The 20,449-nt window shown below is 38.1% G+C and overlaps 3 protein-coding genes and 1 long non-coding RNA gene across 5 annotated transcripts; 2 read left to right on the plus strand and 2 right to left on the minus strand.

Moving 5' to 3' along the window:
- Positions 1–129: 129 nt before the first annotated feature.
- Positions 130–3,399, plus strand: LOC135112781 (transcription elongation factor 1 homolog). Of its 2 annotated transcripts, XM_064027592.1 has the most exons (4): positions 130–236; positions 1,401–1,545; positions 1,772–1,905; positions 3,131–3,399. In XM_064027592.1, exons 2-3 carry the CDS (start codon positions 1,430–1,432, stop codon positions 1,902–1,904), a joined length of 249 nt encoding a protein of 82 aa, XP_063883662.1. In that variant the 5' UTR covers positions 130–236; positions 1,401–1,429; the 3' UTR covers position 1,905; positions 3,131–3,399. The 2 variants fall into 2 exon arrangements, with proteins under 2 accessions (XP_063883662.1, XP_063883661.1); XM_064027591.1 differs by having other exon boundaries at positions 1,772–3,399.
- A 1,596-nt stretch (positions 3,400–4,995) lies between these two features.
- On the minus strand, positions 4,996–8,461 carry LOC135112782 (uncharacterized). The gene is made up of 7 exons (XR_010274559.1): positions 8,321–8,461; positions 8,132–8,179; positions 7,516–7,556; positions 6,916–6,958; positions 6,560–6,599; positions 6,181–6,220; positions 4,996–5,547 (listed from the first exon to the last, which is right to left on the minus strand). It is a non-coding gene; the product is annotated as an uncharacterized LOC135112782 (long non-coding RNA).
- Positions 8,462–8,554: 93 nt separating this feature from the next.
- Positions 8,555–12,908, minus strand: LOC135112780 (large ribosomal subunit protein eL14-like). The gene is made up of 5 exons (XM_064027590.1): positions 12,836–12,908; positions 9,873–9,974; positions 9,436–9,513; positions 8,868–8,984; positions 8,555–8,752 (listed from the first exon to the last, which is right to left on the minus strand). Exons 1-5 carry the CDS (start codon positions 12,845–12,847, stop codon positions 8,600–8,602), a joined length of 462 nt encoding a protein of 153 aa, XP_063883660.1. The 5' UTR covers positions 12,848–12,908; the 3' UTR covers positions 8,555–8,599.
- Positions 12,909–13,161: 253 nt separating this feature from the next.
- Positions 13,162–18,692, plus strand: LOC135112788 (small ribosomal subunit protein eS24-like). Its single transcript, XM_064027602.1, has 5 exons — positions 13,162–13,249; positions 13,496–13,564; positions 14,961–15,029; positions 15,375–15,515; positions 16,121–18,692. The coding sequence occupies exons 1-5, from the start codon at positions 13,163–13,165 to the stop codon at positions 16,292–16,294; spliced, it is 540 nt and encodes a 179-aa protein (XP_063883672.1). The 5' UTR covers position 13,162; the 3' UTR covers positions 16,295–18,692.
- Positions 18,693–20,449: the final 1,757 nt, after the last annotated feature.

Consider the following 20,449-nt stretch of genomic DNA (forward strand, 5'->3'; position numbering starts at 1 on the left):
GCGGTGTTTTTTTTTTTTTTTTTTTTTTTAAGTATGCCCTAACATTTCTTTAGATAACCTCTTTAAGTTCAATAAAAAAAAATCGCAGCAGCCAAAGAGTTAATGAAAGATTAAATATGCGCCGTGAAAAAGACTTTCCCGCGCAAAGTTACCACGTCTGCTGCTTTTGTTTACAAGCTGCGGCTGCGGAGAGGGAGCGTGCGGGAGTGCCTCTCACTGCCTCTTTCTGGTTGAAGGTGTGTGTGTGTTTGTGTGTGTGTGTGTGTGAAAGAGAGAGATGACGAAATGGGGTAATCAGACATTTCTTCCTCTTACAGGCATACTCATAAACACTGATGACTCATTTCAGCTCTTCTAAATGTTAATTAGAGTTGTATACAAGATAGAATAGCGTACTTAAGGAACGGGATAAATTTGAGAAGTCAGTGTAAAATGGTTAATTCTTTTGTCTTTTAATGTCCATTAATGTGTAAAGGTAAGCCGTAAAAAAAAAGAAGTGCCCGCAAAGTCTCCAGAACTATTTTTTTTTTTTTTATCAACTTTTTAGTATGCCCTCTACTACTTACAAGCTTCAGTGCCTCTCTGTCTTCCTTTTGAGTGGCGATTAAATGGAATAATCAGACGTTTCTCTCTCATACAGACATAGTTACGGCCATTGATACCATTCAGCTTAACTGTGTGTAAATTAGAGTTGACTACTACTACTACTACTAATACTAAACAAAAAATACTAACAACAACAACTAAGCCTATTTCGGCCCTGTTTTAAATAGAACTTTATCAAGCTTGATCAATCCTACTGTTATCCAATTTTTGTGCTTAGTGTTAAGGTGAGACAAAATGAGAAATTACTTCTTACAAAAAGGTTTTCTGGACCAAACTGTTTAGGCATGAATGAAAGGTAAAACTAAAGATGGAAAAAAACATAAATAGATAAATAAATAAATACACATTCTCACATAGCTACAAAAGATGGCAATGGTTGAGATTGAAGTGAATGTTGGGGAGCCAAGTGTCTTTTTGTTGACACTTCCCTTTTTCTCTTGGTAGTTCTTGCATTTCTATCAAATCCTCATTTTTTCTTCTTATCTCATATTTTCCAGAATTCATATAATGTCTGTTTTATTTCTAATATTTCCTTAGAAAAACAGGTATCCCAGTAATTATCTTTTCTGGCAGTTTTTTTTTCAGAGTGTATATATTGTCTTTGTGTTTTATTCATAATATTTGTATTGAAGAACACATCTCAATAGTTTCCTTTCCTCTTTTACATATGGTCATTGAAGGCTGCTATCTTTTCTTCTCTCCTTTTTGTTGGCTAGCCACCACTCATACATTAAATACATGCCTCAGTAACTTGTATCTTAAAACATAGCAAATAAACACATTCCATCCATCAGGTCAAAGGAACGTCTGCTGTGCCACTGCAATGGGTCGCCGCAAGTCAAAGAGAAAGCCACCCCCAAAGAGGAAGAACATTCAGCCTCTCGACACACAGTTTAATTGCCCATTCTGTAACCATGAGAAGTCCTGTGATGTCAAAATGTGAGTATGATGCTCCTCTTATTTTGAGTGTGATTTGTTGGGGTAGACTGGCATGCCTCACCATGATCATTGTCACCACTAGCAGTGCAATTTTCACTATACTATCATTACTACAGTTATTGATGGTTTACGTAGAGGAAGTGTCATCGTTATTATCTAGCAACAAGCATATAGATAATTTCTGTATTTTATCAACTAACTAACTGCCTTGTATTTTGTGCTACAGGGATAAACCAAGAAATGCTGGGAGAGTCTCTTGCCGAGTTTGCCTGGAGGACTTCCAGTGTTCTATAAACTATCTCTCTGAGCCAGTGGACGTGTATAACGAATGGATTGATGCTTGTGAGACTGCCAATTGATGTGAGCTGCTTCCTTGATAGCTGTGGTTGAATGAATGTGTGTGTGTGTGTGTGAGAGAGAGAGAGAGAGAGAGAGAGAGAATGCATCACCGATAATGGCCAGCAGAATTGGGTAGTAATATTTCAGGGCATTTTCTAGAGTGTGTTGCGCTCTTAATGGTACTGTGTTAACCTTCAGCTTGTGTGTAATTTATGTAATATAAGGAAGGGGTTCTATATCTCACCACAAGGGTTTTGAACATGTAACCATAGTTATTATGTCAGAATGCAACCATTGTTCACAATCAGATCAGAAATAATAGGAATTCATCATCTGTTTGTCTGTCGTCAGATCAGAACCAAATGTTAGAATGATGTAAACTTAATGACTGAAGAATTATAATTCTGATGGTACTGGTATTGATAATGTTGATTTTGTTCAAGTGCATTTAAAGGATGGCCAAAAAATATATTTCAAGCCTGGCATCTATCAAAACTGTGTAAAGGCTTAATGTATGTAAAAACTGAATATCCATGAATAGTGAAGCGAGCATGTTGAATTTATGTTAGGGAAAAGAAAAAAAAAGAAAAGTGCTATACTTGCAGTAACTTCATATATGTAAAAATTAAGTATTTATGAATAGTGAAGCATGCATGTTGATAATATTTAAAGAAAAAGGCTAGATTTGCAGTAACTTAAAGCATGTAAAGGTTTATTACCTAAGAATAGTGGAGCATGCATGTTGAAAGTGGGTGAAAAAAAAACTACATTTGCAATAGCTTAATAAATGTGAATATGCCTACCTAAGTTATGTAAAAGCTTAACTTGTAAAAAAAGCTCAAGTTATCAAGTCCTCAATATCTTTCTAAATTTCTGAACATGCATGTATGTAATTCGGTACGAATGGAGTGGAGTGACTGAGGCAGTAGTGTTTGGATTATAAGAATATAAGGAAATAAGGGAAGCTACAAGAAGCCAGCAGGTCTTCATGTGGCAGTCCCTGTAAATTTCTGAACATTTTGTCTTAGAATCATATCTGAGGTGATGATTTCCTGGTCAGTCTTTCCATTCCTAGGTTCATTTGACCCTAACCCTTTGATTGATATTGAGAGTATGGCACTTAGTATTTCATTTGAGTTATCTTGAATGACTAGAAGTTTGAATGCTCAGTAACTCTTGTTGTCAGTGATGTCTGTGATTACACTCTGAGTTTCAGTAGACCATTTTATTAAAGAAGTTATTGCAGTGAGAAAAGTGGATACCAGGCAGCAGTTATTGAGAAGGTCCAGGATGGCAGAGAAAGGAACTGGCCATCTACTCCATATAAGAACACAAGAAAGTAAGGAAAGCTGCAGGAAGCTATCAAGTCCACACGTTGCAGCCCCTGTACTGAAGGCAGGAATGTTTGAAGATACCAAATCACCTACACTAATAGGAGTGTGGCACACATCTTTACCATAGTGTGAATTGAATGCTGGCCTGTATCTAAATATTTAAAATAAAGTGGGGACAGAAGAACCAAGTTTGAATATACTGTGTACTTTATTTATAAATATACATGAGTAAACAAACATGCTATTCATCATAATGAATACAAATCAAAACATATACAGCTTTATCACTTACAAATACAGTAAGTAGGTAATGGTCTCATTATGAAGGGGTAGGGGTAAGCCAGTGTATGTTGTTGGGGCTTGCTGTGCATTTAAGTGGCCAGCTGTGCTATGCTTAAGCTCCTGGGGTGTAGTAGGGTGGGCCATGAGACTATTCCTTTCCAACAGGGGCTGGCGGGGCTAAAAGTATGAATGATGTTTGTGGTGCTTTACCTGGGCCACCACATGTGGGATTGCTGGCCTGTTGTAGAGATACCTCTGAAACCAAGTTTGATACACAATACAGCAGAATTTCACACAAGGTGATAATATGTAATGACAGGACAGTCAAGGGTAACTAAAATCCACTGGGACTTTGGTGAACACTCATGGCCTAACAGCCCCTAACTGGTAATGTGATGGATCCTCTGTGTTCATTCATGGTTCACCCAGTAATTTATGGAACCTTCTGTGTTCATTCATGCCCCAACTGGTAATGTGTGGGACTTAAGCCACAGTTCAGTCCCTGGTGATCTCTCATTGCCAAAGTATTCCACCTTTAGTTCAATTTCTTAATGTTTCTTTGATTACTGAAAGGAGGCATGACACAGGTAATTTCATGGGCTGACAATCCCATACTGGGTGGCCCACACAATATTCCACATAATCATTCACTCTCTTAGCTCCATCAGCTCCCAGTGGAAAGGGACAGCCTCATGAACCCTTATACTGTACCCCATTGTATTATGTTCTGTGGCAGGGGCTAAGAACACTGCCACTGCAAATTCTGTGCAAGTCGTAAGAGGCAACTTAAAGGTACAGTGAGAGGGCTAGGAATTTCCTTCTCTGTATGGTTTCCTATAAACTGATAAAGTATGTAGTTAAATCAAATGTCAGAAATACATTGTTTTGCAAAACATTAATATTTATGATGGGTATTTACAATTTGAATCTAAGAACTCACCTCAGAGTGGGTTAATCAGCAGGGATCCAGGGTTGACCAGGATCCAAACTTATTTGAGTACTTAGCACTGAGCACTCACCACCCAACACTCTACCAACATGGACAACTCAGCTAAATACCCTGATTAATCCTGGGCATGAACTCTTACTCATAGATCTGCAAAACTTTAGGTAAACATCATATAACCTGAAGTAGGTGCAACATTAGTGATACCAAGTTTCATTAATAAAGATTATAGGAATTTAGCTACTAGTGAGAAACCTAAAATAGCTCAGAAAATCCAGCACTATCAAAGCTCACAGGATTTCCAGCTCAGCTTCTTTAAGTCTCTAAACAATCACTGGATATTTTTTCTGACAGCTTGGGCCTGTATCATCTCTTAGCTTTGTTCCTCGAGACCTGCTGCTCTGGCCTCTGCTCATGGTGACACAGCCAGTACTAGAGTTAAATAACACCTTACAGAGGCTCATGCTGGCCCCTGGTACTTTTAAAAAGGCACTCACAGACAATGTATGGCAAAATAATTGAGATGTAAGTCAGTGAAAAGAGCATAACTAAAGAACAATGATTTATTTTCATTTGGCGATACATGCACAAGGAAAACCAGTATGAACATACTCAGATAGTAAATAAAAATATATTCCAGGAAATGTGCAAGATAACATACAATCAAGAATAGTTATAATAATACAATGTACACAAAATGTCCAGGCATACATAATGACACTAAACATAATACACCTGTGTACAAAACTGTACAGAAGTATAAATATCACATCTCTGTACAGCTGCAATATTTCATCATTTAAAAACAGCAGGCACTGCAAGTCCTGCTGTGTAAATTTGACAAGTTAGCTGAAATTTGCCTGATGAGGATGGAAAGGGAAGAGAAACACTAAACAAGAAGAAATCAAAGGGAAAAGTACAAGACAAGAAGAAAGAACACTGAAAGACAAGACAAAAAAAGAGAAGAAAGACATAAAGTAGAAGAACCAAGCAACATATGGAAGATCCTTGGCCATTCAACTGAAGAATGACCAGCTTCAAGTGGGACTTCAACTCAGGCTTCCAAACTCATTTCCGTGTGGATCACTCGCCTCCTTGGTGCTGGAAATGTGAGCATACTGTCATTTTAGTACATCCCCAATGACCTCACTCTGAGCCTGGCCTGCAATCAGTGACTGAATTAGCTTCAGGTATCGATCAGTTGGCAATTCCTATCAAATCTGGGCTCATCATTCATTGTTTCTTCAGTAAAGGCTTATTATAAAAAGTAAAAATGCTCTTCAATTTGCCAAGTTCAGTAAAAGGAAAAATTACTCAGAAAAAGTAAAACAAAAATATATACAACAGAAAATTAATTGCCAGGAAGAAAATTCATACCAAAGAATATTTATAAAAATAACGTGAAATATACTGTTATGTAAATTTAACTCTACAGAAAAGTTACCGGGAAAGAATTTCAGCCATACTAAACACTGCCATCAAAACAATACCACTAATTTGCCAAAAAAGATCACACTGGACAATAAACAAAGAAATGTGAAGATTAAGAAATGGCAACCCATAAATAAGTTTTTCATGGTAGCACTAGAATGATTAATTACATTTATTGAAGATCCAACCTCACATTAAAAAATGGCTAAGGGTATATTACTATTCCCTTATGGTCATCTTGCTCGGAGCTTTAAAATATATTATACATTTTTATGGAACATTTATTCAGTACTAATAGCTCACCTTGGCAAAGCAATACACATCAGTTCCGCAAGCTTCTCTTCTGCAAATCAAACACAAGAACATTAACACATGGAATTCCTAATGTTTTTTGCTTGCACTCAGAATGTTAAGTCAGATTACAGCAAGCTTCATGTGTCGATCAGCCGGCAATTCCTATTATTACTGGTTCATCATTTTTTTCCCAATACAGTTATACTAATTATGGAAATAAATTTAGTCCTAATGTTTTGTGCTTGGTATGCTTTGTCTTGACTCCCTTATTCAAAGGGATATCAGCTTGGTATACTGGTTAGATTTAAACAAAGTATATGCATGTATAAAGCAATAATGTGCCCATTTCATAATGTTATTTAACAACAGAAAAATAAAGAGTATTTACCTTCTCACTGCTGTTCTCATTCATCCATCTCATCTTGAACCTGCAAATCAAGGCCAAAAAAAAAAAAAAAACAGCAATGTTATTCACCAGAGTTTTCAAGGAACAGCTTGTAATATGAAGCAAGGTTCAGAGTAGGTGCTAGCTTCAGTTATCGGTCAGCCGGCAATTCCTATAGACACTGGTTCATCACTTGGTGGCTGAATGTACGCATGCATATCAAACAGACATGTTCCAACTAAAGACTTCTGGTATTGAGATGAGAATGTATAACTTTTCATGCAGTTTCTTAATTTTTTCACTGTCTTTAATGTTCTCTTACAAAAAAACTAAAAAAAAAAATTGACTACCATATTCACCTTCTCACTGCCATTCTCACCATTTAACCGTCTCATCTTGAACCTGCAAGGGAAAGCAAAAAAAAAAAAAAAGTTATTCATGTGCGTTTAGAGGGAATGGTGTGTAATATGAAGCGTAATTCAGAGTAAGTGCTGGCTTCAGTTGTCGGTCAGCCGGCAATTCCTATCAACAAAGGCTCATCATTTGGTGCATGATTCTAAGCAAGCAAAGAAGACTGATGTTTTCCATCTAAAGATCTTGGGTAGTGAGATGACAACACAACTTTTCACACAGTTTCCTCATTCTCCTTTTATCACCCTTTATTTAATCACCTCAAATGAATAACATGTAATAACTGAAGTTTAATCTCATACTGTCTGGCAAACTAAAACAATAAAGAACTTAATATATTGCAAATTTGAGGAAAGAAACGCGCTGAAAGGTGAGGCAAGCAGAGTAAGGAGGCAAGAGATACAAGGAAAATAGGAGTTACAAGTTAAGACCATGAGTCAGCAAAAAAAAAAAAAAAAAAAAAAAAAAAAAAAAAAAAAAATGCAGGCTTATAACAAGAGAGAAATGTGAGATATTCATTAATCTAAAATATCAAAACCATGTCTTACCTTCCTCTCATCTTAAGACTCATGTATCCCTCAGCACACACCTGGAAAACCATAATAGTATGTGAGCAAGGGAAGGCATCTCCTGACATGCATAGACACTTAGCTTAAGTCAGTGATAGAGAGTAAGCTTCAGATATCGATCAGTCGGCAATTCCTATCAAAATGGGTTCATCATTCATATATCCTAACAACGGTTGCTAAAAATAATGACTAGTACCAGTTTGCTGTCATGGTGACCAAATGAAATATGAAGTGGCTGAGAGTGTCAAATGCAGGATCTTAAATTGATCTGGTAACATAAGGAGGCAGAGTGAAGCAACTATGAAAGTGTAGGTGTACAAGTGTGGTTGTAGTGATGGCTGCAAGTGACCTAAAAGAATTCAGTGAATGGAGTGATGGAGTGTATGAAAGATGTGAAAGGAGAATGAGAGGATTTGATGACTGGATAGAGGGAATGCAAAGGCGGGAATAAATATAGGACAGAGTACTGGAGAGAGTGACAGGTAGGGATGAGAGAAGGATTAAAACATTTATATTAGGTATTCAAGATACACCCAGGCAGACATATATATATATATATATATATATGGTCATAGACAGCACAGTTAATACTTGCCTCCATAACGCTGTCCATCTGTCTATCCTGCCGCTCCTCACACCAAATCTGGAAATGCAAGATGCCAGTCAAATATTGCTACACAAATTCAATACAGACCAATTACTGAACTGTATATGGCAACAGAAATAATTCCAAAATTCATTATTAACATATTTTAAAGCACAAGAATAAAATGGTTCAACTTACTTGTATAGTAAAAATTTAAACCTTCAGAAAAAAACACCAGAAGCACTTTTGATAAACTATATAGATCAGATGACCAAGTTTAGTACATTATATATTACTAAAATTTGCAAGAGAAAAACAATAAACTACAAATCCCAATCAATTTTCAGTGAAACCACAAATAAAAAGAGAAAAATCAGAATAAAAAAATAAAAAAAAGCACTGAAGGAAATCACAACAACAAAGATGCATCAATTCCATGACAATAAAATTTATTATTTTTGTTTCATCCAGTCAGTTCTACTTGGACTTCTTATCCTTCTTCATCTTGGCCACCCGGAGAGCCTTGAAGTGCTGTTTCCTGATGTGGTTGTGGACACGGTTAAGGAGTCTGTTCCTGCTCTGCCGGGCACGTCCCAGCTTGTACCGGTCAAAGTCGGTCATGTTGGAACGCTGGAATAGGCAGGAAGGATAGTCAGTGTGCGTGTGTGTGTTCCAATAAAAACTAATACGGTAAAATCCCATAAATAGCTTAGCTGAGCTGAGGACAAAACAAAAAGCAACTCACCACGACTTCCTTCTCCAGGTTCTGATTCCACTTGGATGCAGCGAACTTCTCATTAATCTGAGCCTCATCCCACACCCCTCTCAGGATCTTGGACCTCTGGCTGCGGTTAATCTTAAGCTGAAATTCAACAGAGAGTCACTACCACTACTTGAAAATCCAAAGAACAACTGATCACCCCAAAAAATCCCTTCTAATCTTATGCTGAAATTAAACAGCAAGTAAATGTCACTGCTCAAAAATCTGAAGAACAACCCAATAATTCCCCAATAATCCTTTCTAGATATTTTTCTAATTGGAAGGGGATGGATGGAAGGAGACAAAGCAGACTGAGGGGATGAAAGAACTGCATAAAATGAGAGAGAGAGAGAGAGAGAGAGAGAGAGAGAGAGAGAGAGAGAGAGAGAGAGAGAGAGAGAGAGAGAGAGAGAGAGAGAGAGAGAGAGAGAGAGAGAGAGAGAGAGAGAGAGAGAGAGAGAGAGAGAAACTAGAAATGTAAATGGGGTAAAGATACTGAAGACAAAGGTGAGAGTCTATGTTAATCCAGTCCCTCCCTCATCCCAGCACTCACCAAGTACTTTGTCAGGAACATCTCAGAGAACTTGAACGCTTGCCGGGGAACGCCTGAGCACGGCCCATCAATCAGCGCCTGTCAAGGAGGATACAGGTACCCCATTACGCCACATAAGGAGAGAGGGAGATGAGAAGCACGTCAATACACAACACAAGGGAAACAATAGTAAACCAATAGTAAACAATAATTACACAACACACGAGAAAAATAAGAGGAAATGTGCAATGTTACACTGGAATATGCCATTTTCTTAATTTAAAAGGGGGGGGAGGAGAGTAAACAAATATGCTACTAAACAGGAAAGGGAAAAGATCAAACAAATCACTAAGAAACATAAGGAAATATGGAGACTGCAAAAGGCCAGTTGGCCCATACAAAGCAGCTCATGGCAAGTTAACAAATAAAGGCAAATGCTACAAATAACCACTGCCCACCTTGTTGCAGTCAATGATGTCCACAATGACGGCCAGCTTGCCCCGGTATGGCCCCTCATTGAGGTAAACCACCCGGCCGATTTGGATCAGCTTACGGAATGTCTGTGGCAGGAATGAATAGCAGTTAGGCACATTACATAGTGATGATGATGATAATACAAGTACTGGGTATCTGTTGGCTCAGCTTACAGAATGTCTGCAGCAGGGTCAAGCAGCAGTTAGGCATGTTACATAGTTATAGGAGTGATGATGGTGATAATATTAAAAAAAAAAATAAATAAATAAATAAATAAATAAATAAAAAATAAATAAATAAATAAATAAATAAATAAATAAAAAAAAATAAATAAAAAATAATAATAATAATAATAATAATAAGCACTGGATATCTGCTAAAAAATAAACAAAAAAAATAATAGAAAATGGAAGCTTTCAAAATTTACATTGGGTAGAGAGATACAGTAAGAGGTGGTATGACGGAGGAACTGAAATGTCTTATGTCCTATGGGATACGACAAGCTCCTCAGAATTAGCTACCGGAACAGGGTGAAGTTAGGAGGGGATCTCATATAAGTAGTGAAGTGTCCTAAGGGATATGGCAAGGTCCTTAGGGTTAGCAATGATGCAAAGTCAAGATTGAAAGGACCTAATGGAGGTACTGAAGTGCCCTGAGGGGTATGACCAAGGAGGCAAGAGAGATAATTGCATGTGGAGTGGAAAGAAATGGACTAGTTGGCATCTCTGCCCCCCCCCGTCCCCTGCCTACCTTGGTCACGCCTGCTGTTACAAGAGCTTTATCATGCACTCAATACTCACGCACAAGACCAATGATATTAAAAAACCTGAGTTTTTTTGTAAACATGTCAATGTTGTCAGATTTCATTAAAAAAATATAACCACCTTTCCAATTACAGCAAATATTAACTACATGAGATAAATATATAAATACTGTGAACTGTTGTGTTTGCAATCTATGGAATTACTGAGCCCAATGAATGGAACTCAGATAGGATGTATCACCTGAATCACTGTAACCAAAGCTGGACGTCATGTGACAGATGACAGTTAAAAGAAATGTGATGGGCAAACATGATGCCAAGGTTTCACTTGGCTCTTGTGTCCTTGTACAAGCATCTAGCCATTTATGTAACAACTTCTGATTTCTGGGAAAGACACGAAATGCTACAAGTGTCCTTGTTTCTTACATTTACTTGGCATGTAGCGACAGCACAAGACACCATTACAATAAAATAAAGTGTCAACATACTTAAACAGACTGCCTTCCCACCTCTTAAATAACAGCCGTTAACACGAGGCGGCGCTTGATGCCAGCCAAGTGACAGCACAGCAAGCCAATCAGGAAGTATTCTGTTCTACTTGGTACAGATTGTTTTCTCACCTTCAATTTATTATCAGGAGTGCAACAAAAGAAAATCAACACTTTTCATTAAGCTTGTACTGCTATTCTCATTACAATGAAATTTAGGAAACAAACAGAAAAAATCATACTTGTTTTGTTACCACAGGACTCTACGGGGATGATGCTATCTGCCTTATACTTACCTGGGAGTCATCAAGGTCCTTATGATTAGCAATATGAAAAGGACAAAGATTAAGAAAGAACCTGAGTGAGGTAATGAAGTGCCCTAAGGGATGATCACGGATGACACAGACAAGATCCTGAGATGAGTAATGAGGGCGTCAGTGTGTGTGAGGTTATCAGGGCATGTGCACCATCCACCGTACACCGCAGGAATCCCTCCCTTCCTCTCCCTGGTTATTGTTGGAGACACCCTACTGAGGGAGGCTCACTGGTGTCACAGGGTGTGTGTGTGTGTGTGTGATATATGAGCACAAGAACATAGGTAATGAATACTAGAACATAAATAAAAACACACAGACCAAATAATGTGAACACAAGAACATAACACAAGTACAACATAAATAATAACATATGCCCATACAGAGGACAATAAGAGAAGCTGCAAGAAGCTGCCAGGCGTAATTTAACCAAAAACTTTACAACTTAGCCCATTACTCTTAAAACCATATATATAAAATGCACATCTTAAACAGCTTAAAATTCTTATTAACTAACATTAAAATTACCTAAAACTAAAAAAAAAAAAAAAAAAAAAAAAAAACTCGAAACTCTTGCTCTCCCCCAATATAAAATGCCACAAATTCTTTTCCGTTAAAACAAACACAAACTCAAACAAAAAATCTTCGTGTGTGCAAATCGCCGAAAAACCATCACAACTTAAAAATCTCCACAAATTCTTGCTACCTGAACTAAACACTGACCGAAAATTCTATAAAATAAAAAAGAAAAAAGAAAAAGAAAAAAAAAACTAAAAACAGCGATAATGTTCCAATTCTTAAACCCACAAATTTACTGTCTATACTACAACCTTCCCACAATCCTCACTTCCTGAAAATAAAAAAAAATAAAAAAATGACAAACTCAATACCACTAATACCAAAGAAAATAAATAAATAAATAAATAAAAATACCTTAACTGAACAGTCGCCACAAATTTACTATTACTAAAACTAACAACCACTCAGACCTGTTACTGCCTAGACTAAAAACCTGCACTTGAAAAATACCAAAAATCTACCGCAACCAAATGTCCACGGCCAGTGTCAAATAAAACCTTAACTAAAACACATTGGAAGTTCCTGAATTGCCACAGTCTCGCCTCTCTATAGCGTAACACAAATGCAAATAAAAATGACCAACAGAATTATTCCTTCCCGTCAAAATGTTCACCTCTTCTCAGCCGAAACAATTTGTTTACATCACTAGACACTTTTAATTTCCTCATCATCGCACTTCTTGTCTTCCTGCGTCATATTTACACCATTATATATCCAGTTTAACCATTCCTCTTCATTTCAACGTCCTCACTTTAGCGTATTTGTGCAAGATGATTGTAATATAATGAGATAAAGAAACGCACCTCCTTGGGCATGGTGGCTTGTTTTGAGGAGACACTGGAAAGAACGTTAACACTTTGGACATGAATATATAAAAAATAACCAATTGCTTTTTTCCGATATGTTTGCTTTTTTAATATCAAACCTTTATTTTAATAATATTTAAATATATTTCTAGCATGAATTATATATGTATTTAGATCTTATATCCAGATTGAGAAAAAATATAAATTTACTTATTTCGTATATTTTCAGTTATTTGGCCATTTATTTATATTATGAGTATTTCAAATATTTATTTTAGATAGATAAGATGTAAATTCTATTAACGTATTTAAATTTAGTTGCTAATGAAATATCTCAACTTTTTATTCTCAACGTCTGTGATCTTAACGTCCCTTTCAGCCCTGAGCAAAACACGAGCCATGGGGAAGGAGGTAAGGCTCTATTTATCTATTTATTTCCTAAGCATCTCGACATAAACAATAACTCCACATTACCCAAATAAGAGATAGAGGGATGAATATTCGTCTCAAATAGAAAAAGATGCTGCAAGGTGTGTAATGGTGGCCAGATGATGAGTTAGATACAGGCATGAAAATGTAAACAAAACTCGGACAACCACGGATGGTGACCGCTATTTTTATTATTTTGTTATTACAGTGCTATTTTGTTATTTCCAGACGGAGGCCACGTGCACCATCCGCACCAGGAAGTTCCTCACCAACAGGCTTCTCAACAGGAAGCAAATGGTGAGTAAATATGATAAGCTACGAGAATAGCGGTTGTTCGTGAAGTTGAAGACACAGTAACTCTCCTTCGTTTCTCTGCCTTTTAGGGTTTAAGGTATTGTTAGGGCGTTATGTAATTGTATGTGTAATGTAAGTTGCAATGTCTGAAGCTGTAGTAGTTAATATAGTTGATATTTTTGGTGTGGTTTTATGTACAGAGGAATTCCGTTCTTCGTCTGTCTTTTGAGTTGTAAGGAATTCTAGGACGTTACGTTATTGTGTGTGTAATGTATGGCGTGATATTTGAAGGTGTAACAGTGAAAGTTTCTGGTGTGTTATAGTTTATAGCGTGGTTCAGTTTGGCCGGCGATAAATTAAACATGGAATTAAGATGTCTTTTACGCTAATGTGAATGTTCGTGTCACGGTTATCATGTTATATTTATTTGTTTATTTTTTTCATGAGTATTTTAAGAGAGGAGCTAGGCGGGAACCCGTGGTCAACGTTTGTAGCCTTGTATACTTCGTTAGCGGCTGTTTCCTGATGGATGCTTCCTGACTGTTGCAGTGACCTGAAGGTGTTATAGCTGTTATACTGCAGTGACCTTTGAAACATGGTGTGATTTTAGTAATTTTCTGTTTATTTTTATTTATTTTATTTTTTATTTCTTATTTTATTTTATTTTATTTATTTATTTTTTATTTTATTTATTTATTTATTTTTTTGAGAGATAGAGAGAGATAGGATTCTGTGTGATTGGATTAGTTTATTTGATGTATTCTCAAAAATTTTAAGTTGGGAGTCATAACTGCTTTTAACAACAGTAATATCAGGTAGTACTGCCCAACAGTGAATTATTTCAACACCTCACTGAGCTTGAATTGTGAGTGCTTGTTAATAAATGTTCCCTGACAGTTTCCCTGCAGTAATGAGGTGATGTGTCAGTGAGCGGCTCTGACCTTGCTGGCCACCCTGTCACTCAAGCCACTGAAGCAAGAATAGAAAATTCCCTGTGAAATACTAGGGTGGCTCAAGTGGTCAGGTACACCAGTCCTTGGAAGTAGCGTTAGTTTTTGGGCATAATTAAGGATTGAGTTATGTACTAATGAGAAAACTTGTACCAATATATATGAATACACGGGAAAAAATATCAACTGTTGAACTATTTTGAGAAGTGTTAATCCTCAGGTAAGAAAATAAATAAATAGGCAGTTTTGCATTTTCATCAGTCAGGATTATACCAGGTTAGAGTTTTCTCAGTGGTACCTTATGCTGAACCAAGTGATACAGGTAGGGTGTGTTGATATTTTGTTACTGGGTTGATGCATTAAAAAATTTAACTTTGTGTGTTTGTGTGTGTAAAGTGAATTATTGGTTGTTAGTGATAGTGTGGCTCATTTTTGCTCCTCTTCTTCAGGTGGTGGATGTCCTGCACCCTAACCGTGCCACCGTGCCCAAGACCGAGATCAGGGAGAAGCTGGCCAAGGTGAGATCACCAGATCACCTTGCCTGTTTAGTGTAGTGAAGCTTTCATGTCACTAAGGGATCTGAGGGACAAACCTTCAGGGGTGTAGGGATGGCCTTGGTGTTTGATTTTTATATGCTATATATTTTTCAACTGTCCTGCTTCTTAAGGGTATTTTTGAATCTTGCCTGTTGGTGTAGTCATCTATTCTCCCATCTCCTGTTGCCTGATTTTCCCATCTTTAATCCCCATTGAAATTTACATGAGTCCATATTCTTTCATATCCATAAGTCTCCTTCCTCTTTTTTTAGGCCTCACTTCATCCATTCCCTCATCTTCAGTTCCCTCACATTCTTTTCCCTTCAGATGTACAAGACCACTGGAGATGTCGTCTTCTGCTTCGGGTTCCGGACACAGTTTGGCGGCGGCAAGAGCACAGGCTTTGCGCTGGTGTACGACACCCTCGACTACGCCAAGAAGATCGAGCCCAAGTACCGTCTTGTTAGGGTGAGTGTGAGGAATAGAAGAACCTGCAGTGTGATACTATTCTCTGGTGACGGGCTCCTTCAGTGAACTTTTTTTTTTATAGAAGGGTGGGAGAAGCAATAAACCATCATACATACATACACATGGCATTTCATCTATAGCACAATTTCTGATCACCTGTCATTCCTGTCTATAAATTTATCACATGTACTAACCACCTGATTACCACTTGTTTCCATCATCCAATGCCATCTATTAAAACCTAAATTCATCAAGCTTTGACCCATTACTTTTTATCCAATTTTGATTACTTGCCTTGATCATCAAACTTTAATCCATTACTTTTTATCCTATCCAGATTACTTGCCCTAAGGATCTTACCCTTCAGTGTGTCAACCAGATCTTTTATCCTAGTGCATCTCTGTGCATCTAACACTCCTAGTAATGAAACCTAAAACATGTACACAGTTAGCTATATTTCCAGCATGTGTACTTGGTATTATCTGAAGAAGATCTGAGCTACCTTTAACCTCTGAATAGTGTATTGTGGAGTATCTGGTGGAGATCTGAGCTAACTTTAACCCCTTAAGAGAATGTGGAGTAATGTTTCATGTTGCCCCTCACAGCAAGGACTCCTGGAGGTGAAGAAGACTGCCAGGAAGCAGAGGAAGGAGCGCAAGAACAGGATGAAGAAGGCACGAGGCACAGCAAAGGCGAAGATGGCCGCCGCCACTAAAAAGGTTCGTTTGCTGGTTGGCTATTTATTAGTAATTCCTTGTTTGTGTGTGGTTACTTATTAGTTACTCCCTGTTTGTGTGTTTACATAGGAGGGTCTTCCTTGCCCTGTATATTACCTTAGCAGACCCACATGTTGCAGTGTACAGTTACAACATTTATTTTATGGATGGATCACTTTATTTATTTATTTATTTATTTGATTTTCTTCACACCAAGGTCAATCATCCCGACCATATTTTAGATAGGTTAGGTCAAGTGAGGTTAGGATGTCAGACTTAACTAAACCCAACCCCCCAATAAATATCTAGGTTAGCTGACTTTATGGAATTATAGACAGGAATTGGATAACTTATGGGGGAGGTTGTATCTTTACCTGTATTATGAATCCTGTACTGGTTTTACTGAAAAGAAACTAATGATTTCTCTTATCTCTTATTGCAGAAGGTACGTGTTCTACTTGGCTACAGTGCTGCTGGTGGGAGAACTGAGACTGTGTGTGTGTGTGTGTGTGTAAGGGAAGGAGGGAGGGAATGGAGTGTGTATGTGGCATGTATGGATTAGGCAAGGGGCTGTGTTACTATTTACAAAGGAGGTTAGATGAAAAAGGGAAAGGAATATGGGAGAATTAAGGCTGAAATATGTGTGATAGGGAGAGAGAACTGTGTGTGATGTGTGAATTGGGGAACTGGGAAAGGGCCTGTGTTGCTATACATGAATAGGGTTAGATTGTACAGGAATGTATTACTGTGCATGTTTGGAGGTGCTGGAAAATAGAAGTGTGTGAGAAAGTTTGTGTGCCATGTGTGGATTGGAAAAATGTATGTTGCTATAGACAAAGGGTGGTGAGGTGGGAGAGGAGAAAAGGCAGGAAGGAACATGTTACTGTGTGTATGTGTAGAAATGCTAGAATTACTAAGATTAGAAGTTGCTTGTGTGTGTGTAATGAGGAGACAGGAAAAATGTCCTTGTAGAAACAGTAATAGATGACTGGAATAGACTTGAGTTATTGGTACTAGTTGTGAGTAATTGTTAAATTGATAGAAAGGAATAGACTTTGTTATTAGGTATTAGACAACTTATGTAGAAAGTGATATTGTAGTTAGTGCAGGGTCCTTAGGGAGCTTTAAGAGGTGATTTGGGCATTTTGTAAATAAGGAGAAGACTGGTATGGTGAAGAAATAGGTAAGGGAGGGAGGGATGGGACAAAGATAGGCTCATTATTGATTGTAATAAGGTACAAGATAGTTCAGAAATTATCAGATTGATATAGAAGAGATCCTAGAAATTATTACATGCAAGCTTGTATCAGCTTTTTATTAATTTTTTTTTTTTCTTTTCCTTTGCAGTAAATGGAGCGAAGTGGAGAATAAACCTAGAAGTAAAAAAAAAAAGTTTCACTTGTCCCTTTTGAAGTATTTTTAAGGGCAGAAGAGGTAACATGCTCTCGAGAGAGGAACATGTAGAGTGACGAGATGGGAGGCTGAGAGTAATAAAAATGTGTAAGAGATGAAGGGATCCCTATGCTATTGGAATGGAGTGTGAAGTGGAAATTATAGTGGGTTCACACTTCACAATTCGTTGCTGAATTGCCAGCCACCACAAGCCACGTTGGCCCACCTGGTGGACTTTTGGTGCCTGGTGGCTGGAATTGGAAGCCATACCAACAAGACTATAACAGGTTGGTCTTGTCCAGCCGCCTGCTGCTTTGTTTAACAGCTGAAAGGAGGGGCTGAGTTGTGTGCCTCAAGCAGAATTTACAAAACTATGAAAACTACTGGCAGTGTTAATCATTGTAGTCAGAGAGGATATGGCATAGTGATAGTGTAAGTACTTTTAAGTGATGCAAAGGAGTCAGTAGCTTGCACTATCAGCTTGGAAGTTCCAGAGATCTATGCATCTCAGATTAAAAATCCTACGTCTGCACTCTATCGATATATAGGGCTTGGCAATTTTGAATCTTGAGTTAGAGGAGACTAAAGAGGTCATGTAGTATTACTGAGTGGTAGTGAAAAAATTCTCCAGTATTTGATAGAGATCGGCTCTAATACGACTTCCCTGCATGGAGTTCAAGCGGTTTGCTGGCACAGCTTAATTCGGAAAGGCCACGGATTTCTTTAGTCCACTTTCATTGCACAGATTCAAAAAGTTTCAGGTCACAGTGGTACCCTGTGTTCCATACTGTCGGCTCAAATTCCAACAGTGGCCTGAAGTGGGGATGTGTAGAGTTATAAAGTCAGGATCACTGCACAGGGTAGACTTGAGTAGGTTGTTGGCCAGTCATGCTGCTTTCTTAATAATAGCTCCCACATGAGCATGGAATTTCAGAGGTGTCAACCGGTATACATAAGTCTTTATGTGAAGGTTCTCTTGAATGATGTGTGTTGTTCATGTAGTTATACTAATGTGGGTGCATGGCTTCCCAGTCTACAGTACCTCTGGCAATAAAGCACTACACACTTTCCTGGATTAAATTGAAGGCCCCAGTACTTGGCAATTTGATATAAAGCACTAATATCTTTCTGACAGGTGTTCAGGTCAGCAGCCAGGGATAAATCAAATTCCCTACATAGCCTTAAGTAAATTTTAGATCAGCAAAAAATTGCTTTTAGAACAGATGTATGAAAGTAGATAATTGGTGTATATGAGAAAGAAGGGTACCCAGAACGGAGCCCTGAGGAACACCACTAAGAACATCCCTTAAAGAGCTAGCACAGCCACAGAAACATAGTGTGACCTGTCAGGAGGTCCGAGATCCAAGATAGGAGAGGATCTCCCATCCCAAGAAGATGCAACTTGTTAATAAGTATAGCATGATTGATCTCAAATGTTTTACAGAAGTTGAAAGGGACAGCATCAGCAACATACCTTGCATCCACCCAAGCAGTAACGTCATTGTATGCAAGCAGCAATTAATTGGTCGTCAACAATCCTACATTGTCTAAATCCATACTGGTCATCTGTCAGCAAGTCAATGATGTCCAGGAAATGGTATAATTCTGCTATTATTCTTTCTTGTGTTTTGCAGCAGACAGGTGTCAGACTAATGGGTCTTTAATTCAGAGAGGTGTATCTTGAGCCCTTCTCGAATATGGGAATGATCTTGGATTCTTTCCAGGCCTGAGGTAACTTCCCAGTGCTGATAGACTTTTTAAATATTAAAACCAGCGGAAGAGCCACAGCTGGGCGTGATTTCAAAAGTCGGGTGCAGACCATCTAGTCCCATACTGGCATTGGAGTCTAGCAACGTGTCTGTCTTTTACTATCTGTGCGGACACAGTTACAATGTCAAGTACACCCTCAAATGTTTGATGGGGAAAGGGAGCATCTGGAACAAAATTGGAGATGGTGCAGAAATGTGAAGCAAAGGTGTCTGCCATCTGGGTACAGTCGGATGTCAGAATACCATTGTCTAACCAGAGAGGTCCATCTGAAGGTGTGCTGATTTTCTTGTTTCTAATATATTGGTGAAAAAGCTTTTGGGTATACTGAGAATTTTTTTTTATCAAAGACTTTTCTTGGGAAATCTGCATATTGATGAAATGGTCCCGGAATTTTTTGTTGAGTGTGTCGTAGTGTGCAAGAGCTTTAGTTGCCTCTGGAGAATGTCTGCCATATATTCTCCTGGACTGTTTGTATACGTCCCAGGTATTCTGACGAGAATTCTTGAGATATTTTGGTGGTTGTCTTGGGTGTTGGTGACAAGTGCTTGGCATAATCGGTACAAGCTTTTCAATTAGCAGGCCTAAACCCTCGGAAGGCTTATGGACCTGATGGGGTCCCTCCTATTGTTCTCCGAAACTGTGCCTCCGTGCTTGCACCTTGCCTAGTCAAACTCTTTCAGCTCTGTCTGTCAACATCTACCTTTCCTTCTTGCTGGAAGTTTGCCTACATTCAACCTGTTCCTAAAAAGGGTGACCGCTCTAATCCCTCAAACTACCGTCCTATTGCTTTAATTTCCTGCTTATCTAAAGTTTTTGAATCTATCCTCAACAGGAAGATTCTTAAACATCTATCACTTCACAACCTTCTATCTGATCGCCAGTATGGGTTCCGTCAAGGCCGCTCTACTGGTGATCTGGCTTTCCTTACTGAGTCTTGGTCATCCTCTTTTAGAGATTTTGGTGAAACTTTTGCTGTTGCCTTGGACATATCAAAAGCTTTTGATAGAGTCTGGCACAAAGCTTTGATTTCCAAACTACCCTCCTACGGATCCTAGC

Source organism: Scylla paramamosain, chromosome 24, assembly GCF_035594125.1.
Source record: "Scylla paramamosain isolate STU-SP2022 chromosome 24, ASM3559412v1, whole genome shotgun sequence".
NCBI lineage: Eukaryota > Metazoa > Arthropoda > Malacostraca > Decapoda > Portunidae > Scylla > Scylla paramamosain.

Coding starts and splice junctions, on each gene's coding strand:
- LOC135112781 (XM_064027591.1), top strand. CDS start 1,430: ATGGGTCGCCGCAAGTCAAAGAGAAAGCCACCCCCAAAGAGGAAGAAC. Junction 1,546..1,771: donor AAGTCCTGTGATGTCAAAAT/GTGAGTATGATG, acceptor TTTGTGCTACAG/GGATAAACCAAGAAATGCTG.
- LOC135112780 (XM_064027590.1), bottom strand. Junction 9,514..9,872: donor ACATCATTGACTGCAACAAG/GTGGGCAGTGGT, acceptor CCTCCTTGACAG/GCGCTGATTGATGGGCCGTG. Junction 8,985..9,435: donor TGTTCCTGACAAAGTACTTG/GTGAGTGCTGGG, acceptor GTTGAATTTCAG/CTTAAGATTAACCGCAGCCA.
- LOC135112788 (XM_064027602.1), top strand. CDS start 13,163: ATGAAATATCTCAACTTTTTATTCTCAACGTCTGTGATCTTAACGTCC. Junction 13,250..13,495: donor CACGAGCCATGGGGAAGGAG/GTAAGGCTCTAT, acceptor TGTTATTTCCAG/ACGGAGGCCACGTGCACCAT. Junction 13,565..14,960: donor TTCTCAACAGGAAGCAAATG/GTGAGTAAATAT, acceptor CCTCTTCTTCAG/GTGGTGGATGTCCTGCACCC.